This window comes from Plectropomus leopardus, chromosome 18, assembly GCF_008729295.1.
Source record: "Plectropomus leopardus isolate mb chromosome 18, YSFRI_Pleo_2.0, whole genome shotgun sequence".
Lineage (NCBI taxonomy): Eukaryota > Metazoa > Chordata > Actinopteri > Perciformes > Serranidae > Plectropomus > Plectropomus leopardus.
Genome location: NC_056480.1, coordinates 5,556,494 through 5,567,748, shown reverse-complemented (window position 1 = coordinate 5,567,748; position 11,255 = coordinate 5,556,494). Strand labels below are relative to the sequence as shown.

The 11,255-nt window shown below is 39.3% G+C and overlaps 1 protein-coding gene across 1 annotated transcript; it reads left to right on the top strand.

Moving 5' to 3' along the window:
• The first annotated feature begins 1,936 nt into the window (after positions 1–1,936).
• Positions 1,937–5,862, top strand: edn1 (endothelin 1). The gene is made up of 5 exons (XM_042506632.1): positions 1,937–2,322; positions 2,603–2,753; positions 3,209–3,358; positions 3,613–3,717; positions 4,877–5,862. Exons 1-5 carry the CDS (start codon positions 2,262–2,264, stop codon positions 5,013–5,015), a joined length of 606 nt encoding a protein of 201 aa, XP_042362566.1. The 5' UTR covers positions 1,937–2,261; the 3' UTR covers positions 5,016–5,862.
• The last annotated feature ends 5,393 nt before the right edge of the window (positions 5,863–11,255 follow it).

Sequence of the window (11,255 nt, the reverse complement as noted above, 5' to 3'; positions counted from 1 at the left end):
GTGTCTATTCTCAGTTTTAACCCTATAATACAACTGTATATTCTTAGCGACAGAAAATAAGGTGCATTTTCATTCCAACTTAACAGTTTAGATCATGCAAAGGGAAAAAAATCCTTTTAATAGACAGCTTCTTTGTTTGCAGCAGAGTACGCAGAGAGAGGATGGGCTCTCAAAGTTAAAACTTCAACATGTGAAAAGGTTGTGGCTTTAGAAATGAGCTGAAATATCTAAACAGAACTCTTTTAATTAGTGCAATTGAGACATTTTCTTTTTCATGCACATTTAATGTTGAAATTTAATCATGGTACTCTCCTTTAAAAAAAAAATAATAATAAAGACACCACTTTGTGATATTACTTCAGTTTGCTTTGGACTCATGCAGCAAAGGGCTGAGGTCGGAATCGAACCCACGGCTGTGGCAAGGATACAAGCTCCATATATGGGGCGCTGCTCTATCCACTGAGTCACCAAGTGCCCCTTTGGACCGTTTTTTAATCATACAAGGAATTACAGTAGTGAAAAGTAACCAACGTACTCAAGTGCTGAGTTTAAGTACAATTTTGAGGACTCTGAGTAGTCAATCGGTTGCTACTTCTTCCATCATACTTCAACTCTACTACAATTCAGTAGAAAATGTTGTGTTTTTTTCTCTACTACATTTATGCAATAACTCTAGTAGCTTTCCAGACTCAGATTAACAGTACAAAATATAATCAACAAATAAAACATTATGTCACTATATCATAAGACTTAACTGATTCCCCGGGGGAGAATTCACACGCTACCCTGTGGCATATAAAGCAATAAATACATCATATATGAATTACAATTAGCCTCACATTGACTAGCTCTGATATTTAAGTGACAATTACACATGAATGCATCAGTAACTATAATCCAGTGATATAAAGAAGTGGGTTATTCCTAAAAAAAGAATTACCTTTAATTACTTTAAGTACAGTTGAATGGCAACACTTTTGTGTGTGTAGTTAAGTAAAGGATCTGAGTACTTTTTCCACCACTGAAGAACAAAGAGTGAGAAAGCTTTATGATGAAACTTGTCACCACAGCATATCTAAATTTGAGAATGGTTAGTGTGCAGGGTACTTCAGTAGCCTACTAGGACAAAATTATTATCACACTGACTTTGCTTTTTGCTCTTTTTTATTTTTTTTTTTAAACTGGTCTAACATAAAGAATATAAAAACCTATACCTAAACACTATCACTGTTTAGTGTATTCTGATTTGGTCCTTGATTTTAGTGCTGTCTCCTGTCTCATATTGTATTTCATTATTATTTTTATTATTATTATCATGACTAATTTTATTGATATTGTTATTGTTATTATTGTTATTTATTATTATTATTATTATTATTGTTATGTTGTTATTATACAGATCGGAAGAGCGTCATCGTTACTAACGGCGTCAGTGGTATTTTATTTCTTACTTCCCTCCCCCTGATCTCATTTGTGATTTTAAATCAAGGGCTGGGTATCCCTGGAAAAAATCCAAGACTATTGTAAATCTTACAGTAAATGACTCCTTTGTAAATTATCTCTTTTCCTGGTTTATTTGTGCTTCATTGTTGTCTGCTTTTCAAGTATTGTTTTATCTTTGAATGGTTTTATCTCCCTTGCAAAATAAGTTTCAAATTCAGTGGGATTTGCTGAGAGCACACACAAAAAATCTTGTGTGGCATACAATATACATTATATAAAAACCATTTCCATGAATCTTACATCATCCCTCAGCAGTGCTTCATGCCTAATGCTCGCCACAAAAAAGGAGAAGTTAATGCTGTCGTTTGACCGCCACCTGCTGTCTGAGAGGTGCAGCTCATGCACACAGTCCAACCACAGTGAAGACGCAGGTCGCATTCAATCACCCGGCGTCTCAACCATCCAACCACTCGGAACCCAGGCATCTCAAAGTCCTCCGCTTGGTCTGCACGGCTGCTTATCAGCGGCCGACCACTAACAAACATCATTGTCTGGGAACAAGCCAAAGGACAAAACCGCTCGGCTCTCCGGGGGGAGGAGGGGAGGTGAAGCACTTGTATAAAGTCAAAGGGCTGCACATGTGGGGCCGCAGTGACACAGAGACTCCAGACTGACGCCTCTGCGCTCCTGCGTGAAGCTCTGAGGACGATCACCGAAACACTTTACGAGGGAGCTCTACACTGGATGGCTTTTTTCAAACTCTGAAGGATTATAACTTTTTTGGTTAACTTTATATTGATTTTGAAGAGCCTGGAGAAATGGATATGTACATTTTGATTTCCGTGTTGTCAGTGATGCACTCCTGGATGTTGCGCACAGGTAACTTTTTTCATGTTTTTCTCTAACAGATAAACAACTAATAGCTATTTAACCTATGCATTAACACAGGAAACATTTTAAGGCACATAAAATGAGTAGTATTTGAGTTCCTGAAAATATGTAATTGTAAAATCCTAATTTAATTTCTGCAAAGCAGCAGAGCAAAATCTTGCAACAAATAGGCTGATAACATATCGTTAGCTTTATGCATCCTCCTGATACATTATTTTGGGGTTAAAGGCTGATTTGCAGTGTTTTGACAACAATAATATAATTACAGTGCTATCGGCGCCAACTGGAGAGTCACCCACCGCTTCCACCGACGCTCAGGCGCGCCATGTGCGGACCAAACGCTGCTCCTGCGCCACTTTCCTGGACAAGGAGTGCGTCTACTTCTGCCACCTGGACATCATATGGGTCAACACACCTGAGTAAGAAAACATTAAGAGATTAAATACTTTAAGCCAGAAGCCCTGCTAGAGATTGAGACGTTTTATTTTCCATAAAAAGGTTAATTACACATTGAAAGCACAAAATAGACGTTAAAATAAAATAAATAAATAAAAACTAGGCTATATAACTAACAAAAAATTGCAATTTTGGGGAACTTCTGTGATCTTGCAGCATGCGTGACTGAAAATGAAATAGCTTGTGTTCCTTTATTCGTCTTACTTCATATATAAAATATTACATTTTACTGTTATTTTAAAAGTTGTTTTTTTTTTAAAAAAAAAAAAAAGAAGCAAAATAAACCCATACACAGTCAACACTAAGCCTGAATAGTTCATGTTTTGATCGCTGATTTCAGTTGATTGATTGATTGATTGGTTGATTGATTGATTGATTGATTGATTGATTAATTAATTCTGTCTCTGTTCCATCCCAGGCGCGTGGTCTCATACGGACTGGGCAACGCTCCCAGGACGAGGCGCGCGCTGGCGGACTCCATGGCAACGAGCCGCGGACCTCGCTGCCAGTGCTTCCGCCAAAACGACAACACATGCAGAAACTTCTGCAGGCTGGAAAACCACCGCAGGTATGCAATTTAAATTTCAACACAGCTCACAAACACCTCGAGAGCAGGCTATAACAATAATAAGCCAAACATTTGTCATATTTAATGTCAGTGATACGAGGAATCGCCCGAGTCTATCATTTTTGGCTTGTTTTTTTATCACATGTGAGAACAAGTTTCGCGTCTTAAATGCCCCCTGAATGTGTCGAAAGTCCATGGGATGAATAAATGAAATGTGATCCAGCTTCTCAACGTGTTGTTTTCTGTGCTCGCAGCTATGAAACATCGCCAGACACGGTGATCCGCTCTGCCAAGGGCGATGGTTGTGCTGAGGCGCAGTGCAAACACAAGCTGGCAGCCGACGCGGGCAGGATTAAGAGGTAAGGAAACCCGCTCGCACTCAACGACTCTGCAAGTGTATTTGCAAAATAAATTGACGTGGTAATTACAACCACACGCAACAGCGAGGTCTTCTGTCGGGCAAAGTATAGCAAGAGAATATAATTTTTGGCATGGTGAGCCTGAGAGATAAAACAGCATGTAAAAGGCAGGAATTTCGACATTAGCCCTCAAGCAAGGGATTCCTATATCATGATAAGTGAGCACTGTTATACCCCCCCCCAAAAAAACCTCTTAGCACTGCACTGTATGGAATTCACCTCAAATTAAGCTGCCTCACTTTACCTGCCAGGCTCCTCTCTGCCACAGCTGCACTCATGTACCATCTTGTTTAACCTCTCAAAGTTTGCGGCGCCATTTGTCTGCACTTTCTGACACATTATTAATTGTAAGAATAATCATAAATCTGCCAGAACCACTTGAGAGTGTGTTCTGCATGACACTTAGGGGTTTAAATGTGAGTGAGTGACAGATAAAATCCACCCAGCCATACAGCCAAAATCTGATGAGTTGATTTGACCAATAACAAGAAATCTAAGAAAACAATTGCCTTGAAAAATGTAAGTAAATATAACTATTAATCTTAACTTATGTTTACTTTACAGGTAATTGTTAAGTTTACTTAAAATTTTGCCATATTTACGAAATTTGGGAAAGTTGCTGCAACTTAAAAATGATAGTTCAGTTAATCAGTATCTTTAAGTTTTAGCAGCTTCAGTAAACCAAGTTTTCTATTCTTCATATCTGTATTCTGCTGGTTACATACTACTCAGTCATGTCTGTATCTTCCGAAAATCCTGGAAAAATCCTCTTTGTCACGATCAAGTTCAGTCAGAACAACTTGGTCTACTTAAACTGCTGACCCATAGAAAGATGAAGGTCATTTCACTTGATATTTTTAAGTTGCAACAGCTTCACAAAATTAAATAAAAAAGGGACAATTTTAAGTAAACCTTAAAAACATTCGATATAAAGTAAACATAAATTCTGAGTAATAGTTATATTTACTTCACTTTCTCAAGGAAATCAAGATTATATTAAGTAAGACCAATGTCAGAATTTACCGCGTAGGTTTACCATTTATATAACCTGCGAGATCGATGGTTCTGATGTCGGACTGTTTTCTGTTTTTGTGTACAGGATGAGCAACAGCAACAAGAAGCGGGTGTCACCTTTAGCAATCAGGGCTGTCCTGAAAACCCGTCTGCTGCTCAAGAAGTGGAGGGCAAGACAGCGCCACAGGGCAAGATCATGGGAGGGCGAGAGCACGGCCTCCTAAAGACGGCAGATAACCTCCACACCTTGTCGTACAGAGGGTTTCGTAAGCCCTTCTCTAAAGCCAGTGGGGAGCCCTGTGGAGGACAAACGGAGAGCCCCGAATGAGGTCGCCAAACGTACTCCATGTTGGCTTCGTGGCTGCGGTGTCAAAGCATTTACAACTCGACTTGGTTGCACTTCATCAGACAGATGAACGAGGTCAGAGACGATACAGGGAGTCCAGGTGAAAGGAGATAAGCCGAAAAGAGGACTTGGCCTCGGTCTGCAAAATCAAGGACACTCATTGATCTTGTAGGTGTCACGGTCAGACCCTTTGGACTCAAAACACCAAATAGCATTTCAACTTAGTGGAAGGATTTAACATGAATCCCTCTGTTACAGAAAACGAAAATCACTGCCGTATACGGGTGAAGGCAGTCCTGCTTATTATATTTCAAAATGCCATTATACAGTTGCAAAAACAGACTGTTATACCTGCGTAGACGGGATTATGTGCCTCGTGTCACCACTTTCCCCAAGACACTCTTTCACCGACTGAAACTATTTACTGCATTTTACATAACAGGTCGTCTCCTGTGTGTCAGGTCATTGTAGCTATGCAGTACAGTAGCTGCTGGGAGTTTTTCAAGCTCATGCTATCACAGGTTTATTAGCATTTATCCTTATTTAATTTTTCACCAAATATGTATGTGTTCTATTTATTTATTCTTTTTACACAGTGTAAATTGATGGCCATATTGGTCTGTCACATGTTTGAGTTTGTCATTTCTATGAAATGTTTTGTCACCAAGGTGCCAAATTTTGGCCAAACTTAAATAAATTTGTACACTTATTTAAAGACAACTGATCAACTGCCTCTTCATTTTTCTTACAGATTCTGTACTGTATTCTGTGTACTAAACATTATTAAAATAAGTTGTGCTGACGTAACAATGTCAGCTAATTACATAATCTTAATACTGTTTTAAATTGAAAGTCAAATTACTGATCACGCAATAGGTGGGAACAGAGTTGTTTCACCTTTGAGGCGACAAGGAAGGACAGTCAGCGGGACAGGTGTGAAGTTTTGATGGCATGTTATGCATGCAACTCACTGCAAGAAAAGTTAAAAGCAGCTGCTAGGAGTTAGCGGCCAACTCAAAGAAGAACAACAGCACCCGTAAATGTCTGCAAATTTGGAAAACAAAGCATACTGGGGAGCTCCATGTACTCCGAGCACAAGACGAGATCAGCCACCATCTAACATAGATGGTAAATGATTGTTATTGCCATCACTATTGTTTAGAAAGCGCTGCCAACGCATATGTTTTATGTCACACATGAAGCCGATGTTGTGTTAAACTTCAAGACCATCATGCGTCTTTTGTTTCTGCAATGCCGGCATGCCATCTTAAATCACACAGTTGTTTGGTTTTTTTGTAAAAGTGCAAAAGTGGCATAAAGAAGAGACTCTGTAGTGACCCTTTTGGCGCGATCTTTGTGTAAAATGGGCTGCTGAGAGAGACGTGTCCTCTGTGTCCCTCTTCTACACTTACAATCAGAGATGTAACGAAAGCAGTCTGGGCTCAATGTCAGAGGAATTTAACACAAAAAGCAAAAGTGAAAGAGAAACAAGTGAGACAAAGTGTGAGAGACAGGGATAAAGAGAGAGACACATTCAGATGTGAGAACAAGGACGTGTTGATGTTTTAGACAACGCAGCTAAGAGCAATAAAACCCAGCTAACCTTTCTTTCATCTCCGTGCCAAACCAGAGTATACACACTGCAATTTCTAAATCAGCTGAAAGTGGATTTAAGGTTTCTCTCAGCAGCTTAGATTTAAAAGTCTCATCCAGCGTGTTGTTTTTCTGCTCTGTACTGATCCTCTTTGTTTTCAAATACTTTAAGATATCCACCACCTTCCAGCATGAGCTCCTCCAAAATTTTGCTGACAAGTGACTCAGCAAAATCCAAGAAAGCCTGAGTCATTGTTATGTCGTTCTCTTAACTACCTGCCCTGGCCTCTCCACTAACCTCTGACGATTATTGCAGATAAAGGCAATTATTTACAGCTTCTGTCCCTTAATCACCTTTAACCACTGCTCCTCCTCCCTTTGTGTGTTTTCTCCTGAAAACCTCCTGGCACAATCCCATGCATATCTTTGATATCATCTCAGCTCATAAATCAGCCTCATTTTATTTCAGTAAGTCACTCATACGAATAATTTGGCTGCCGTCAAAAAGATCATGCGTCACAAAAATACCTGCTTTGCAAGAACTAAGGGCATTTGAGTCTTTAAATACCCCTGCACATGCACATAATCCTTCAAATAATGTGTAAATGTAAAGACCAACGCCAAACAATGAACAGCAAAACCATTTCTCCCAAAATCCCAGAATAATGAGACTCACCCAATCAGCACAGATTAGAAAATAAAACTGAAACTCTTCAAGGTAAAATGATTAAAGTTATTTCTACTGTCACAAACACTTTGCAAAGGAAAAATTTCAGCAGTGTGACTGTGTTGCATCAATCTGTCAGATTTGCTCCCTCTATTGTATATCTCAGCTGTAAATATGATGAGTGTCATTTAAGTTGTTCTTGGGTTCAGTTCAAACATTGGTGCACCTAAAAGTTGCTCCCATCACTCATCGCGGAGCGGCCTGAGCTGGCAGCGGAGAACAATCCAATGCAAATTGGTTGAAAAGTCTTATCTATCCAGCCCATTTAGCAAACAAATCCACGGTGGATTCTGCGCCTCAGGCTTATTGAAAGAAACGCTGTTGTATCCTCCTGCGTGCACAGTCCAATCATAATAACTCTGATGTCATATTTTCCGAGGAAGACTCACTTTTTTTTTGTTTGAAAAACATTTTTAAGACTTGCCTGTTGCAGGAGACAGTGTGGGGACAATAGAGTTTAGATGACACGCAAGAAATGTGTTCAGCTGGATTTAATCCCACAGTACAGGTACAGTGTGCACTTTGCAGCCAAATAAACCTCCTGTTAATGGAAGCAAATCAGCGCTCTCCTGGGATTTTCAAGGAAATGTTATAAAATCAACAACAAACCAGCATAATGCTTAAACATTTTGTCCACAACATGTTACATAACGAGTGAAGCTGAGCAATAATAATAATGTCGCTTCCCAATTTAAAAGTGGCTCCATTGCGTTTCTTTACATGTATTTCTCTCAGGAGTACGAGTACATATATTTCCAGACGTGGGACAAAGACATTGTTTTGCAAGTCACAAGTAAGTCTAAAGTCTTTGCACTCAAGTCCAAGTCAAATCCCAAGTTCAAACAGGCAAGTCCAAAGTTCTTAACATAGAGTTTTGAGTCTTAAACAAGTCTAAGTGTGCTATGGAGGTGGGGTTGAGTCCAAGACACTGTGCGCGCTTTAACATGCCATTTTAACGATGAAATTCACAAGAATTACAAATGCTTTTCGAATATCTGTCCATTTGTCAAAACAGTTTTGTTGGAATTTGTGTCTGTATCTGTAATTTTCAACCCACACAGTTTGCATACTGCAAAGTCATCTTTGGCAACAAAATGGATCTGGAGAATTAAGTGTCATCTTGAGGAAATGAATTGATTCATTGTACAGTTTTTAAATGATGTACTTTTTAGTCTTTGGCCTTGGGAAAGGTATCAAGTATTTTTGTCAGAAGGCTGAATGAAAAGTAAAAAAATTGAGTCTGACTTGACTTCAAGCCATGTGACTCCAGTTCAGACCTCTGTATATTTCACCAGAAGCATTAAGTTTCTCAAGTGACAATGTCACACAGTTAAAAGCTTCATTACAAGTCAAAGTACTGAATTCTGATAAAAGTATTTTAAGAAAAATGTACTTTAAGTATCAAAAGAAAAAGTACTCATTGTGCAGCAGAATGCTCTATGCCATTGCTATATAATACCATACATTGGATTATTACTACAGAAGTTTAATTTTAATGTTGCAGTTTAATTGCAATAGAGCTACTAAGAGCTGCATCCTGCATGTATGCAGTAAGCATGTTCTATAAGCTCCTCTTATGTTTTATCATGTAAAATCAGAATCTGAAAAATAACCACAGCTGCCGCATAAGCATATGGGAGAAAAATGTAAAATATCTCTCTCTGAAATGTAGTGGGGTATGACTATAAAGTGGAATTAAATGGAAACATCATCGTACAGGTATCTCTAAATTATACCACTTGAGTAACAGTACTGAGTCACTTTGCACCACTGACATTATTATTCCATTGAAAATCCATATTACTAAAGCCCCTTTAACACACTGACGCCACATTAATCAGATCACCTTTATCGAAACGACTGCTGCGTGTTTGCTTCTCTGACTTGGCTCTTTCACTCTTATCTGCAAAACCATCTCATGCCCTTTACATCAGCAGCATGGCTTTATCAAGCTCTCAGTTCTGCAGGAGCTTTGTTAAAATGGAGATGCCTTCATGTACCTGCACAGTGAAGAGGTTAACAGCACGCGGACGAGCCTGGGACCAAACACAATGGCACTTGCCCTCTAAACTATGCAGCTCTATGCGGAGAACTCCCCTGAGACATTCGCTTTTGGCACAACTCATTAGTCTATTGAATAGAGCCAGCGCTAAGATAATACCCCATTGCACAGCGAGGAATCTCCTCGACTCGACAGGAATTCTCGAGCTCAGGAGCCGAACAATAGGACTCTGTGCGAGGAACGTCTGGGCGGGGCGGACTGGCCTCGACTTCTGACGTCTGACCAACGCCCAGCTCTTACCTACACACGCCTTGTTTTCCAACTAACTCTTCCAGCTGTGCCAAAGCATCTCACGAAACCCTTTTGCAGCAAGACCAGAGGGGATTAATTCCTGTGGCAGGATGAGTCAAACTTAGGATTTGGCTGAAAAGGTCACCAGGAGTCAGCTGGATAACAGAGCATCACAAAAAACTGTCAGGGTGGTTTATTTGAGGGGTAGGAGTTGGGTTGGTGGGGGAAATATTTTGCCTTTTTAGCAGTGGTCGAAGAAGTATAAGATCCTTTACTTCAGTAGAAATAAATATTTTTTTAAAAATTGAAAAAATAGATAAACACCCCAAACCTTAAAGTTTTTAAAAAATTGAAAAAGCATCCTAAAAATTCAAAATTCTTAAAAATAAAAATTAATTAAAAGTAAAGCACCCCAAAAAGTCAAAAAATGTTTTTTTGAAAACATAAAAAACACCCAAATAGTTCAAAATTAGATTTTTTTAAAAAAGGAAAAAAACACTCCCACAAACTACAATAACAATTAAAGCTGCAAGCAGCAATGAACGGGCAATCGCACCTTTGCTCACGTCGGGGCTACTTTCTGGACGCCGACTGATGCGGCCGCTTCTCTCTGAGAAAGAGCAACACAGCACGCAGCAGTGAATTAGTGTTTCCCCCATCTAGTGCTAAGCCTGGAGATGAGCTAAGTCACTTTAGCAGGTGTGTGTGTGTTTGTGTGTGTGTGTGTGTGTGTGTGTGTGAGACGTGATCTGCCACTTACAGCGCTGCTGCAGGCTTACTCAGAGCAACAAGCACGGGAAAGTACCTAATTACTCAAAACCTCAGTGAGACAAAGGATTAAAAAAATAAGAGCAGCAACTAGCAGTGCTTGCAAGCAAGGACAGAGGGCAAGTAAGTATACTGTTTCATGTTATTAAATTATTATAACCATACAGCCATAAAGCTCAAACAATCAAAACACACGACAACAACCAACCAACTGTGAAAGCAACGTCATTAACCCTTAACGACCACTTAAATATCACACGCAATTATATCACTCTGAGCACAAAATGACACCACGGTAAAGTTAGTTTTAGGTTAGATATTCGACACACATTTAGTCCCGATCCAGCAGCGTTGCTTTAAATGGCTGTTGGCAGACTTTCCTCCGCAACACACGGTTTTCACTCAGGGACCATCAAAAAATTACTTTGACATGAGGTCAATGTTATTTTCAATATTTTGACAGCTTCCAGGTCATGTGACCAAGACTTTTTGTAGATCATCCTGCTGAAAACTGCAATCAAATAATTAAAAAGAAAAGTGCTATATTTGTTTAAACTCTGCAATGCAAACTGATCATATCAGTTTGCATTGCAGAGTTTTGCATTATGTTGTTTTGTTTTAAGCCTGTACACTCTGAAAAAAACACAAACACTCCTTGGCTTTTTCTTTAACTCGCCTTACAGTATATACTTTTATTTTATCTTTTTTAATTAATTTAGAAGAGGATGTAGTGGTTT

Bases quoted from the DNA above. Each gene is read 5' to 3' on its own strand.
- edn1 (XM_042506632.1), top strand. From the start codon at position 2,262: ATGGATATGTACATTTTGATTTCCGTGTTGTCAGTGATGCACTCCTGG. The intron at 2,754-3,208 runs GTAAGAAAACAT...GTTCCATCCCAG, and splicing joins ATATGGGTCAACACACCTGA to GCGCGTGGTCTCATACGGAC. The intron at 3,359-3,612 runs GTATGCAATTTA...CTGTGCTCGCAG, and splicing joins AGGCTGGAAAACCACCGCAG to CTATGAAACATCGCCAGACA.